The sequence below is a fragment of the Dama dama genome, chromosome 14 (genome assembly GCF_033118175.1).
Source record: "Dama dama isolate Ldn47 chromosome 14, ASM3311817v1, whole genome shotgun sequence".
In the NCBI taxonomy this organism is placed as follows: Eukaryota; Metazoa; Chordata; class Mammalia; order Artiodactyla; family Cervidae; genus Dama; species Dama dama.
In genome coordinates, this window is record NC_083694.1 from 26,899,627 (window position 1) to 26,914,207 (window position 14,581).

The 14,581-nt window shown below is 38.9% G+C and overlaps 2 protein-coding genes across 4 annotated transcripts in view; one reads left to right on the top strand and one right to left on the bottom strand.

Annotated features, from left to right (window-relative positions):
• Positions 1-454: 454 nt before the first annotated feature.
• Positions 455-3,472, top strand: MIXL1 (Mix paired-like homeobox). 2 transcript variants are annotated; one of them, XM_061160164.1, is made up of 2 exons: positions 455-862; positions 1,960-3,472. In XM_061160164.1, exons 1-2 carry the CDS (start codon positions 455-457, stop codon positions 2,287-2,289), a joined length of 738 nt encoding a protein of 245 aa, XP_061016147.1. In that variant the 3' UTR covers positions 2,290-3,472. The 2 variants fall into 2 exon arrangements, with proteins under 2 accessions (XP_061016147.1, XP_061016148.1); XM_061160165.1 differs by having other exon boundaries at positions 1,984-3,472.
• A 2,876-nt stretch (positions 3,473-6,348) lies between these two features.
• The window catches only part of LIN9 (lin-9 DREAM MuvB core complex component), a 91,251-nt gene continuing 83,018 nt past the window's right edge, over positions 6,349-14,581 (bottom strand). The window contains exons 13-16 of one of the 2 annotated variants that reach the window (XM_061160161.1): positions 12,170-12,295; positions 8,557-8,736; positions 8,307-8,404; positions 6,349-7,814 (exon numbers count right to left, since the gene is read on the bottom strand). In XM_061160161.1, the coding sequence (XP_061016144.1) occupies positions 7,709-7,814; positions 8,307-8,404; positions 8,557-8,736; positions 12,170-12,295 (510 nt within the window). In that variant the 3' untranslated portion in view covers positions 6,349-7,708. The remainder of the gene's footprint in view (positions 7,815-8,306; positions 8,405-8,556; positions 8,737-12,169; positions 12,296-14,581) is intronic. The other variant, XM_061160162.1, reaches the window with a different exon arrangement.

The window sequence follows — 14,581 nt, forward strand, 5'->3', positions numbered from 1 at the left end:
GCAGCGGGCAAGGCTCTCTGCCTGGTCATGGGAGAGATAGGCGGCTGGCCCCTCGCTGCCCTGCGTGGGGCACCTGGCCCTCGAGGAGGGCGGTTCTGCCCCACTCCGCCCACCCACTCGGGCCCCTAAGGCACTGCCCTCGGGCAGACCTGCTCTGGGGGATGTTGATTGCGGTGGCGGTGGTGGGGCTGGCCGGGCAGATGGACGGGGGAAGGGGCGGAGGGGCCCAGGCCCAAGTTCACGCCTCCCTCCCTCCATCCCACGGGCAGCGGAAGCGATTATTCCCCACCGGCGTCTGGCGGGGTGGGGGGCGGGCTCGCACCCCGAAGAGACACGGGCCTCCCCGCGTCCACCGCTTTGATCGCACCGCCACCCCGGGCCCCCGCCCTCGACCCCGGGGCCAGTATAACTAAAGGCCGTGCCCCTCCCGGCGGTGCACTGGGGTCGGGCAGCGATGGCCGCAGCGGAGTCCAGGCAGCTCCAGTTCGAGGAGATCGCCGCGCCCCCCGCCTACCTGCCCGCCCACCCCGGCGGGGCGTTCCTGCCGCCCCCAAACCCCGCCGCTGGCCTGCTCCTCGCGCGCCCCTCGGGCTCCGCTCCGGAGCTCGGCGCCCCGGTAGCCTTCGCCGGCTTTCTCGGGAGGGGTCCCGGGCCCGCCGCGCCGCCCCCCGCCGCCCTGGGCCCGTCTGCGCCCCCTAAAGGCGCGGCCGTCTCGTCGGCGTCGCAGCGCCGCAAGCGCACGTCGTTCAGGCCGGAGCAGCTGCAGCTGCTGGAGCTCGTCTTCCGCCGGACCATGTACCCCGACATCCACCTGCGTGAGCGCCTGGCTGCGCTCACCTTGCTCCCCGAGTCCAGGATCCAGGTGAGCGGCCCGCGGCGGGCTGGCGAGTTCGCCGGTGCCACCTACTTGACGTTGGGCAAGTTATTTCCCTCGAGCCTCAGTGTCCTAGGCTGTAAAATCAGTGTCTGTGGGCTACGGTGATCGTGAGGCTTGAATGATTCAGGCTCATGCTCAATGACTTCTGTCTCTCATTGCTGAGTATAAGGGCTCCTCCCTGGAGGCTAGCTGATCTCTTGAAATGGTCAGAAAATAAATCCTCAGCAGGAAGGTAATAGGGATGATTTTCACACTTTTTTCTTTACCCAGCAAGAAGGGGCAGATGAGGTGCAGTTGGTGTTTCCCCTGCTGGCTCACCAAGGTGCCCCCCCTGGGCTCCTAGGCCACTTCCTTGGCAGGTGTTGGATTTGGAATGTGGGTTGGAAAGGATGTGTCTTGGGGGTAAAGCCTGAAGCATACGGAGTTTCTTGTCACGGTTTGAAAAGTTTAGTGCAAGGTGTGTTTATTGCCTAAAGTAATTTAGACCAGAATCCTGGAGCTTGGTGGTCATAAGAAGCCTGCCTTTTTTGCCTGATCTATAGCACCGTGGTCTGTATCTAAGAGCAGTTCTAAGTAGGAGCCCTGATTTTCACACTGGGAGAGAGTGAGCTTGTTTTTATGCATCTTTGGTGGAATGCATCTGTCAGTTTCAACAGCTGGCATAGAAGCTTCCTAAACAGGACAGGTCGTCTGGTATTTGTGGGGAAATAGTGAGCAAAAATTTTATTCACCTAAGTGAATGAAGTCCACTTAGAAAAATGCCTCCTTAAGTAATTTGACAAGGGAGCACACTTTTGAAAATTGATTCTCCAGATTCTTTTAAGGCATAGTAGCATTTTTTCCCCCTAAAATTCTAAGTGCTGCTGTTGCTGTGGCCTCATTTTTTCATTGCAGATGTCCCTATATAAAGCACTAGGCATTACTGCAGTTTTGCACCTGGTAATGATGAGGTCGAGAAAACCAGGTGCTCTTATTTTGTGAAGTGTTTTGTGAAAACCATAAGGTTCCACAGCAGGGAGCCAGGTACTGGAACTTACAGTGAACTATGAAGGTAAAAGTAGCACAAGGACTCCAACCAAAAGCAGTTTCTCTCTTCCCTCTTGCAGGTGTGGTTCCAGAACAGGCGGGCCAAGTCACGTCGTCAGAGCGGGAAACCCTTTCAACCCTCAGCCAGGCCAGAGCTGTTCCTCCACCACTCTGCTTGTGAAACTGAAGCAAAGTATTTGAAGCCCCAGCTGCCTCTGGAGGTAGATGTGAACTGCCTGCCCGATCCCAGCAGGGTTGGAGGAGGCATCTCTGACCCTAACTCTCAGGGTCAGAATTTTGAAACCTGTTCTCCTCTCTCTGAAGACATTGGTTCAAAGCTGGACTCATGGGAGGAACACATTTTCTCTGCCTTTGGTCACTCTTGAGTCTGGGAGGATTCAGGGTGAGCTCAGAGGAACCATGACTGACAGTCAGGGGGACGCACATCGGAATACTGTCCTTTCTGGCTTCCATGTTAAGGACTCATCCGTGTTAACCTTGATAATGGTCTTGAGTCATCTCTCACCTGTGAAACCTCCTCCCCTGTTGCCCATGGCCTGTTCTTTCTTCATAGTACACACCACCTAGGAGTTCTGGCATTTATTTTTACCAACACATCTCCAAATATGCACATTCATTTTGGTCCCCTTATCTGTTCCTTCTTACCAGCCCTGTTGTAATTTTTCCGAATTAGTTTCTCAGAACTCATCATCTTCACAAGAACTCCTCAGTGTGACTCTGTTTCCCCTTGTCCTTGACAGCTGCTGTCTTCATATGGCTCCCCCAAAGGTTAATAACCTTAAACTTATGTTAACCCAGCTCCTTCAACCCTCCTACCATCAAGATTTACTCCTCTTAAAATCGGGCCTCACATCTTTACACTCCTTCATAGTTCCAGTGATTCTGCATCCAGATTATTCAAGAGACCCCTGCCTCTATTTTCTCAACTTAAAAAAAAAAAAAAAACTACTCTCTAAAACCTGTAGTAGCTTTCAGTTGCTGCCAAATTGTAAAGACCTTTTGGTTACCCTTCTAGGTAACTGACATTGAGAGCCTATAGGACAGTTATGCACATCTTAATTTCACCCATCCACAATATATGTCTCTGTCCTAAAGCCATTTCTTTCAGTTTTGGAAGCAAGTGCATAACCTCTCTCTTTTCAAAACACTCTAGACCTCCCTCTTGCTGAAGGCTATAACTTTTTCTAATCCTGATTTTGTACCCGTTACTTCAGTCACTGCAGCATTACCCTTAGCACTTGTTAACTGTACTTCTGTGCAACTTTAGTTTATTATTATTAAATGTTTTCCACAAATGTTTCATTGTTAATTCTATTTAAATGAGTTCTGTTCTTTAAACAGCTCTTAGTAGAGCACTTCACTCCATAACTGCTCAGCACATATTTTGTGGCCATGAAAAACATTTCTACAAGAAGTTTCTGCAAATGTAGTTTCTAAAGCCAGTCACTGTTATATCCGGAGGCCACTGTACTAAGTTTAACTTGGTTAAAAATCTGTCCAGCTTGTTCAAAGTTTAGTAACATGAATCTTTTGGTTCCAGATGTCTTGTTCCCGATTTATATGATAAGGATGTATGCAAATTATTGTTTTCAAGTTATTGTGAGATAAATTATTGTCTTGTTATTTTGAGGGTTTTTAAACTTCTAAAGGCAAAAGGAAACTCTTTGTATATGAGGTAATCACAGGTGAGGTTTTTTTGTAAATTGTGCTTTGGAGGCAGCTCATGAGAAACCAGGGCTGGGGCTAGGACTCAGGTGTTTCTTTTTTTTAATGGAATATTTTTTTTATTTGGATATGTCTTGGCATGGGGCTTCCCAGGTGGCAGTGCAGGAGACCAGAGATGTGGGTTAGATTCCTGGGTCGGGAAGATTCACTGGAGGAGGGCATGGCAACCCACAGCAGTGTTCTTGCCTGGAGAATCCCAATGGACAGAGGAGCCTGGTGGGCTTAGAGTCCATAGCGTTGCAAAGAGTCAGACACAACTGAAGTGATTCAGCACACATGCCTTGGCATGGCTTGTGGGATATTAGTTACCAAACCAGGGATCAAACCTGGGCCCCTGGCAGTGACAGTGAGGGCCCACCAGGAAATTCCCCGGGACTGGATACCAGGGAATGCCACAGGACTCAGGTCCTGGTGATTACCAGGAGCCTGAGCTACACTGAAGACCTCAGAGATTATACATGCCCGTTATCCTGATTTCCATACAGCTGTTGAGTGGCCTGTACTTTTCAGAGAAGCAAATCCACTATTACAAGCAACCAGGATATACAGTTCAGGCTTTAGTAGCAGATGACTTCTAAACCCTTGAAAACTGTCTGAAACCAAAAATGATAAACATTAGGTCTTATTTTTCAGTGCTTGCTTTGTATTATACATCATGCTTGGGGCCTACTATGGGGCTGGCCAGGTCTCACAATCACAGCTTCCTTTGCCTTTAGACTTGTGACAAGGCCAAATGAGATAATATAAACACATTCACAACTGAGAGGCATATCATTTAAACTTAACAGTCCATTAAGGATCACATTTAAAGGAAATCTTGTAATTAGCTTATTAATTTCATTATTGCATTTATATTATGTTCTCTTTTCTCCAGTGAACAGTTAAAAAATCTATAAATGTTTAAGTACTGTCACAATTTTTAATATAGGATCCTTTAAGAGTGGTTTGTACTGCTCTGAAACTCTTCAGTTCAGTTCAGTTCAGTCTTAAGAAGACCCTAATTGTTGAATATATTATAGGCATTATAGATTTAATCCTTACAACTGACATGTAAGGTAGGGACTGTTGTTATTTTAAAGATTACAAAATTTAAGTAGTGGTTGACAGTCACATAGCTAATAAAATGATGACCAGGACTCAAATCTAGGACTCAGTCCACCATTTATTCACCACCATATAACACCTGTTATACTGGCCTGACCTTTTAGTTAGGACTAATGATAATGTGATAGGTTTAAAGGCAACTCCTTTAAACCTATGTACAAATCAGTATTTGTACATCCAAGTGAGTATGTCTCATCTTTCAAAGCAGTCATCATGAAGGACCCTACTTTTATTCCAGGGACACAAATGTTGCTTAGAACTCCTTTGAAACTCTTACTTATTCATTTATTCCACAAATATTTGGTGCCTATGAAAGGCACTTTAGCAGGGCCTGGAAATAAAATGGTGAGCAAAACCAGCAACAGTTCCCCACCTAATGGGCCCAAGAGGCCAGGATGGTGACAGAAGAAATACAAAATTGCAAATGTGACAAGAGCTGGATGGAGGAGGCATGTGAGGGCCTGGAGAGGAAACCTTGTGGTCAAAGATGATGTTCCTGTCTGAAGACACCTTCAGACAGTGATGCTGAAGGTGAAATCTGCAGGACCATCAGGAGTTACCAAAGTAAAGGGGGAGGGAACACAGAGGGCACTGCGTGTGCAAAGGCCCTGGAGGCTTAAGGAGCAGGATGGAGAAACTGCAGGGGAGGCCAGATCAGGCATGGCTGTGTAGGTCTTGCAGAAAAGTTCTGAATTTGTCCTGAGAGACATTAGACTTTAGTTGGGGATAACCTGGCCAGTTCTTCATTTTAAGAGCATCGCTTCGGCTGCTTCTGAGGAGAGCTGAGTGGACGCTGGGAGACAAGTTAGGAACTGACTGGTGTGTTCCAGGATAGGGATGAGGGCGCTAGGCTGACAGTACTGGTGATAGTGAAGATGGAGAAAGGGCTTGAATTCAAGGAAAAAAATTTAACAGGCAAGTTTGTTTGTAGATTCTCAATGGTAGCAAGTGAATCTGATTTTTGGAACTAACAGAAATTCAGAACCAAATCTACATAAAGCATCATGTATTTGCTTGCTCGCTCAATCTGGCTTTGATAGTTTTCTTTAGGGCTCCATAAAGGTGTTAAGCAGTGGCAGCATCATTTAAATTAATGCACAGCCAATCCCAAATGACTACTTTGAATTATATAGATTTCTTCTTCCTTAAACAAAAATAAAATTCAAATATATTCTTAGGCACAGTTCTTGTTATCAACACATGATGGCACTGAAAGATATAGATGATGCTTAATTACATAAGTGCAAAACTAGGTATAATTTAAGTGTGACAAGTCAGCCTTAAGAAATGTAGAAGAAAAAACATAAAAAATGCTTACTTAAGCCTAGGCAGAATATATTAAAAATCAACCTTTCTCTAGATCTATAGTAAGCCAAGTAACTTACATGCTCACAGTGTTTTCCATAGTGATTACTTAGCCATGGGAAAAAAAATTCTAATGGTATTTTAATTCAAAATCACAGTAATAAATTTGTACTGTTCCTTCTAAAAATATAGTGGAAAAGATAAATTTAAAAAACATTTTAAATAGAAGAAATATTTATCAACTTGTATTAATTAAATGAAAATGAAGATCATTTAATTTTCATAGATCAATTTATTTAGAATTACAAATATTAAGAATAAAAGATTTATGCTTTTCTTAATTAAACGTAACAGTTTAGCTAAATATAAACTCTGCACTAAAGTTCTGCAGTGGCACAATACCAACAAAGAATATGGAAGCATTTTTAAACTATACAAAAATTTCAAATGGAAAATAATCTTGTTTCAGTTTTATTATACATTAACATATAAAAAGTCTCATTTTATGAGACATCTAAAAGAATCAAAGCCACTTCTACAGCTATATCTTAAACTCCAAATCTGAAAACAATTTATTATATTTTGACTTTATAATATTCTATATTAAAACAGAGAAAATTCCAAATACACACTTTTTACAAGATTAACATCTTAGGCAGGGTTTTCCTTAAAAAACCGAAAACCAAAAAAGCCCACAACCAAATACAAACCTTTTTTCTCCATTTTCTAGCACTGGATATTATATTTGTTTTCCTTATAAAACTTTTTTGCTTTAAAAATTGTGTAACTGTTGGATTTTAACCAGTAATCTGGTTCACAAATTGTGCAAATAAACAAAAAAATATGAAAATAGTGTGTTTTCAGTCTTTTGAAAATAAATCCCATAACAATAGCACTTTTTGCCCTGAATTGATGGGAAAAGACATGCCAAATCCATTTGCTGAAATTTAGCATCTTGCAGTAATGTTTCTTTCCTGCTCCTTCATTTTCTTTCAACAGACAAACAACAAAGGTTTCTTTTATAAATTATGATAAATTAAAATATTTATTATTATAAAATGATCTATAGAACCATGTCACATTGCAAGTATATATCATATATACTTGTAAAGTCCGTATTTCCCACCTATATTCCAGTGGCTTCCTAAAAATGAGGACTTCCCATATCTCATGATGTTATCTTTTGAAGACTGAAGTGGTGATCAACTAAATGAACTGGAGTTGTAATTTTCTAGATAGAATTTCCACATTGCCATGCATAATGCACAAAAGACCATGTTTCTTCATGTTCTCCACTGCAGTAGTTGTCTGCCTGGGTTGAGCTGAATTCATGCACATTAAAAAAATGGTCAACATATTCTTCCATGAAATTATATTATGTTCAGACATTTTCAGTTTAAAAATACTTGCTAATAAACATATATAATATAAGCAGTGCTACTGCAGCTGAGTAATAAAAGAAAAATAAATATAACGCTGGTCAGCAATGCTGGTTTAAGAAGCAGTAAAGTATATTAAAATGCCTTATTTGGAGATTTAAATTTTCCTTGTTTTCCAGCAGATAGGTTATTTGGTGTTGGAAGCCTATATAAAGGAAGAGAACTTCACAAAAACAATGTCCTATGCAGTTGGGATAATTAAATCTTCTATTCAGTCTCTGTTGGTGTTATTTGCTGCAAAGGCATGTAAGTTTCCCATCTGGCTCAGGCCGCTTTGAATATGTGCAACATGAATTTCTACATTATTCTGAAAGCAACTAAAGAAAGAAGAAACATGGTTAACTACTTTATCTCACAAAATTAAGAAAAACAGTTTTTTTAAAAAGAAAAAGCTGAATTTCAGTTAGGGAATAGCTAGGATATAACAACCCCATGTAAGTAATGTATCTTCCCTTTACATTAGCTATAATTCTATTTCAGCAGTAACTGAAAAGGTACGCTTGAAAGAAGCAAAGAAGCCATGGGAGTGCTGGAAAGAGAGGATGGACAAATCTCTTTGGGGAAGACTTACTTCAAAGTTAAACCTCTATGCCAAACCCAAGCCTAAATATTATGTCTTTTGATTCCTTTATATAAAAAAATCCATCTGAAAATTCTGTCAAGAGACTGCACATAACATGAAAGCTCATTTACAACTTACTTAAAGGATAAAAATCGTGACTACTTCATAAATATGTACAATTCTTAAAGCTTATACTGGAAATCACTATGAATTTCATATAAAAATAGAGTACATCTTAATGAATTACCTGATATTAGAAGCGTCTATTGTACTCTTGATATCATTTAGTGAATCTGTAAGTGATTTAAATTCAAAGGAATTCAGGTCTCCTCCTTCTGCTAGACACTAAAGAAAAAAAAATTTCAAAATTTAATTGTACTTCGAATACAGATAAAAACTCTGCTCTAATATACAGTTTAATTGTTTAGCACCAAATTAGCAGTTTGTTTAGGTGTCAAAATGAAGAAAGCATTCTTAATATTTTCTCCAAAATTTACCTTAATTTGTAATAAAATAGCTGTAAGCCTGGAGATTAAGTCTGTCAGATTTTCATTTTCAACACAGGGCTGTCCTGTTGAGGAATTTGCATGCCGAACTATTTCCTGTGCTTCTTCCTCACACCTTCGTCTCATGTCTGTCGGCTGATCTGCAGGCTGGAGCCCTTGGTCTGGAGCAAGCTAAATATAGATGATTAAAACATAAGCTATACATTCATAAGGCCATGATAATTTCTGGGTGTTTGTGCCCTGTTTTCAGATTAGGATTTTTATAAAAGTAGCATTTGTATAACAAAAACAATCTCACTCTTACCTTAGAAATTTTTTCCCCTCTAAGAGTATTTATTTTTTGATTTGTTTTATATTTTGGGTAACTTTTAATTTTGAGATACTTCTAAAAAAAGAATAGAACAAAAATTTCTTGACAACCTTTTACCCAGATTCACTAACTGCTTATCGTTTACTGTGTTTGACTTAACATTTGATCTTTGTCTGTATATAATTTTTTTTATCTTAACTATTTGAGAATAAGTTGCAAGCACTCTGCCTCTTTACTTCTAAATACTTAATAACCACAGAACAATGATCTGATCACAATCAGGAAGTTTAGCACAGACATAATACCATTTTCTAACAGTGTATATTCAGATTTCATCAACTGTCCCAATACCTAGCTATTTTTCCCTCTGAATACATCTGGTTGTCCTGTCTCTCTAGACTCCTTTACTCTAGAACAGTTCCTCAGTCTTTCATAACCTTGATAGCTTTGAAGATTATCAGCCAAGTATTTTGCATAATATCCCTCAATGTGGGTTTGTCTGTTTCCTCTTGATTAGACTAAGGTAATAGGTCTTTGGCGGGAACACCACAAAAATGATGCTGTTCTCAGTTCATTGAGGCTAGGAGGCATATGATGTTTATCTGTCCCACTACTGCTTATGTTATCTTTGATCACTCGGTTAAGGAAACTATGTGCCTCCATTAGCACAGAGAGCTTCCTCGATTGTTCTTATAGCAGCACACCACTCCACTGTGGGATGTGCCATAAGTTATTCAGCCAATTCCCTATGTATGGGCATTTAGGTTACTTCTAATATTTTGTGACTGTCAGTAACACTGCAATGAATAATCTTGTCTTCTAACACTTAACATTTTTTTAAATTGAAGTATACATAAATATATAATACTCCAAGGGTAGCCACCATCCTGACTTTTATATATATAACACAATACAGAGCTATGTATTATTTATTATATATATTAGTTTTTGCTGGCTTTTGAGCTTTACATAATATGAAATTATGCATTATATATTCCTTTGTGTCTGACTTTATCTGTTCAATATTTGCATGTTCTATATGAACAAATATGTTCACACATTCATTTTTATTGCTAAGAATTCCATTGTAATATTATATGATAATTTACTGATTCATTTTAGTATTGATGGGTATTTGGGTAATTTCTAATTTTTGGCTATAATGAACAGTGATGCTATGTATGTTCTAGTGTCTATCTTTTGGTAAATACATGTTCATATATCTTTGATATATACACAGAAGTGGAATTGCTTGTTCTTATTTTAAAATCAATATTGTACTTCCACAAGAGCTTTGTGAAAATTAAATTAAATTTACGCCATTAGGAAATGAGTCTATCACATATGACCTTGTGTACATAATGAGATACAAAAAGACATCCACTTCTGCATGTTTTGTTATATGTTGTCTTGGACTGCTTGGTTTGTACCTCTTGTGGATGGTTGCTAGTCCAGGGGGAGAACTCTATTTGCTAGGACAACATATATTGCTATGTAGATAAATGACAATTATCAGGAAAATAAAAATAATAATGGATGGCTAAAGGAATGAGCAAAATATACACAGAACTGTTAAAGGTAATCACAGTTCATTTCTCCAGGGGGTCTTCCCAACCCAGGGATAGAACCTCTCACATTGCAGGTGGATTCTTTACCATCTGAGCCACCAGGGAAGTCCTAAACCTGTGAACTTATGGTCAATCTACAGCAAAGAGGCACAAATATACAAATATACAATGGAAAAAAGGTAGTAGTCTCTTCAATAAATGGTGCTGGGAAAACTGGACAGCTATATGTAAAATAATGAAATAGAACATTCTCTAATACCATATAAAAAATAAACTCAAGAATGAAATAATGCCATTTATAGCAACATGGATGGACCTAGAGATTATCATACTAAGTGAAGTAAGTCAGACAGAGCAAGGCAAATATCATTATAACATTTATTTGTAGAATTTAAAAACATGGTACCAAAGGAAGGATCAAAGAGTGATACAAATAAAATTTTTTACAAAACCAAAATGGACCCTCAGACATAGAAAAGAGGACATAGTGGAAAAGGGGTGGGGAAGGATAAATTAGGAATTTTGGATTAACAGATACACACTACCATATATAAAACAAGGTCCTACTGTATAGTATAGGGAACTATATTCAGTAATAATCTGTAATGGAAAAGAAAGTGGAAAAGAATATATGTCTCTGAATTACTTTGCATCCATTTCAAACACTGTAAATCAACTAGTCTACTGATAGTAAATGCTGGAGAGGGTATGGAGAAAAGGAACCCTCCTCCTACACTGATGGTAGGAAGGTAAATTGGCACAGTCAGTATGGAAAACAGTATGGAGGCTCCTTAAAAACTAAAAACAGAGTTACCATTATGATCTAGTAATCCCACTCATGGAAAAGATGAAACCTCTAATTCAAAAAGATACTTTTGGAATGCTAATTCAAAAAACTCTACTTCAAAAAAAAAAAAAAGTGATTTTACTGGAAATATACAACCTCTAAGAATGCAAATACGGGAGCATACTAAACTCATCACAATCATTTCGTTCTTACTTTGTAAGAAACTCAAATTTTAGGTGAAACTGGTGAAACACCTTCATACATATGTGCATAACGATAATGATAATTTACAAATAATCCTATAATGTATGTGACTGCAGCTCAAGAATCCATAGTTCTAATGTAAAGTTTATTTTAAAATTTTCTTTTTTTTTTTTTTGACTGTGCCTCACAGCCTGTGGGATTTTAGTTCCCCAAGCAGACATTGAACATAGGCCCTTGGCAGTGAAAACACCGAGTCCTAACCATTGGACCACCAGGGAATTCCCAAATGTAACGTTTAAAAAGGAGTAAACAAAACTGTATACACAGCATGATCATAACTTTGTGAGAAAAAGCATGTACGGTAAAAAAAACCCAAACAGTAGGAAATAAACAAAAATGCAGCTTTTATGGTAGTAGAATTAAGAGTAATTATTTTTCTGGATGTTTCTAAATTTTTAGAGAGCTATAATCATTTGTAATTCAAACAAAAAACCAACAGAATTGACAGGTCACTGTGTATAAAGCACATATGACACAAGGTCATATGTGATAGACTCATTTCCTAATGGAGTCTTCAATGTTGATGCTATAAGGAAAAAAATATATATAAAATATGGTTCTGCTAAAAGATCTTGGCTTAGTTTGGGTTTTCTAAAATGGGGTGGTAACAGTATCAGTTTCAAGTAAGACAGGTGGTCACAGCCCCCTCAAGGGAACTTCACACAAACTACCTACCTCATAGCAGTACTGTTGAACTTTATGCAAAACTTTGTTTAGGTCCTTGTTCAGTTGTTCAAGCTCTAAAACAATCGTTGCATATCTCCGTTGAAATTCAATGCCAATGGGCATGGAATATGATTTCTGAGAAGGAAAAAAGTCAGATTTTGATAAGGTTTTTTTAACAATGCAATTTCAACGATCTAATAGGACATTGGACTTATTCAAAATAGACAAACAGGTTATTAAAATCAATGTTATACTACTTACATGTGATAATGGTATTATTGTTATTTAGGTGATTGTCTTTGTTCTTAGGAGTGTCATGATGTCTGTCATTTACTTTTTTAAAAATGGAGATTGTACAGAAAGAGAGAGAGAGAGTGTGTGTGTGTGTGTGTGCAAGACAGATTAAATGAAGCAAAATTGTTGAATCTATGTATGTTTCTTGTAGAAATCTTTCAACTTTTTAATAACTTTATCATTTTCAAAAATAAAAAGTTGGCAAAAAATCATATATATTCATTTGAAGTGTTCTAGTTATTTAATTGATTCTCCATTTGGACTCAATTCAGTATAGCATAATGGATAAGAGTATGGGTGCTAGAATCAGATTACATATTCAAAACTCAACACTATTACATACTAGCTATGTTACTTTAAGCAAGTTCCTTGATTTCTCTGTGCCTGTTTTCTCATCTGCAAACTGGGGATAAAAGAACTTCTATCTAATGAGATTATGGCAAAGATTAAATGAAATAATATATGGTAGCATATTGCCTTCCACATAGAAAATATTCATTAGGTATTAACTGTTATCACCATTGCCATCATTTTGTATCTGCTTCCTACCAGTAAGTGTAAATGGACTTTGATTCCATTTCCTTTCCTCTCTTCATAACACCTCCAATAAATTACACTATCCATTCCAATCCAGCTACAAATGCTGCAATGAGACTTCTTTAGTCAAGCCAAATTGAACCATACTTCTTTTTTTTCACAGGATTTCCAAGAAAGCAGATCATTGTACACTGGGGAAACAAGTACAGTTAAGAAAGAAAAGTGTGCCTGGACTGGTAGGGATAAACTGCTTACACTAGTAACCAATCACAGTGTCTTAACTGTTTGAGCTAACAGAAACCTGGCGATCATCTTGTTCAGCCTTGTCATTTTATACATGAGAAAACTGAGGCCCGGGAAAGTTAAATGTTTTGCTCAACAGCACACACTATTAATAATGTACTGGGTACTGTTCTAAGTGTTTAAGAGAATCTCACAGAATCCTTACAACCATCCCAAGAAGGGTACTATAATGATCTCCACATTACACATGGAGGAATCTGAGGTCCATGTACCACAGTCAATAAGTGGTAAGCATGCAGGATCTGAAGGTAGACTGCATCAGAATTCCTCCACCATGGGATCTGAAGCAGTGAAAGAGGAGGAAGGGAAACAATGTCACAGGGAGACAAGGGAAGGGATAAGTCACTTAAAAATTATTTATTTCATAATTAGTTTTTAAATTGAGGTAAATTGATACACGACATTCTATTAGTTTCAGGTGTACAACACAATGATTCTATATTTGTATAAATTGCAAAACGATCACTACAAGTCTAGTTAGCATCTGTCACCATACATAATTTTTTTCCTTGCAATGAGAACTTTTAAGACTTACTTAGCAACTTTCAAATATGCAATACAGTATTATTAACCATAGCCACCATACTGCACATTATATCCCTACGACAGTTATTTTATAATTGTAAGCTTGTCCCTTTTGATCCCCTTTACCCATTTCACCCTACCCACCCCACTCCTCCACCAAGCTCTGGCAACCAACCATCTGCTCTCTGTACTTAAGAGCTTGGTTTCTTGTTTTTTTTAGATTCCATATATAAGTGAGAACATACATCATTGGTTGGAAAGATAAGTTCTAGAGTGGGCTTCCCAGGTGGTGCAGTGATAAGCAATCTGCCTACCAATGCAGGAGATATAAGAGATGTGGGTTCAATCCCTGGGTTGGGAAGATCCCCTAGAGTAGGAAATGGCAACCTGCTCCAGTATTCTTGCCTGGAAAATCCCATGGAGAGAGGAGCCTGGTGGGATATAGTTGATGGGGCTGCAAATAGTTGAACACGACTGAGCACACACACACAAGTTCTTTTACCAGCCCAGAGTCACACCCAGTACATCCACTGGTGCTTCCTGAATTCCTGTTCCTAAGCTTTAGTTTTTGTGGAGTTAAGCCCACTGTATTATCAAAAAAATTGGTATTTCCTATGCAAGGATAAACAGAACATGGTTAATTTAACTCCATTCCCCTGTTGGGCTGGACTGGGGACACGGTGTTGAGTTTAAGCATTTGGTTAAATTTTTCTTGAGTGTAAGCGTGTATTGTGGCAGACTCAGAAATAGTCAAAATTATTA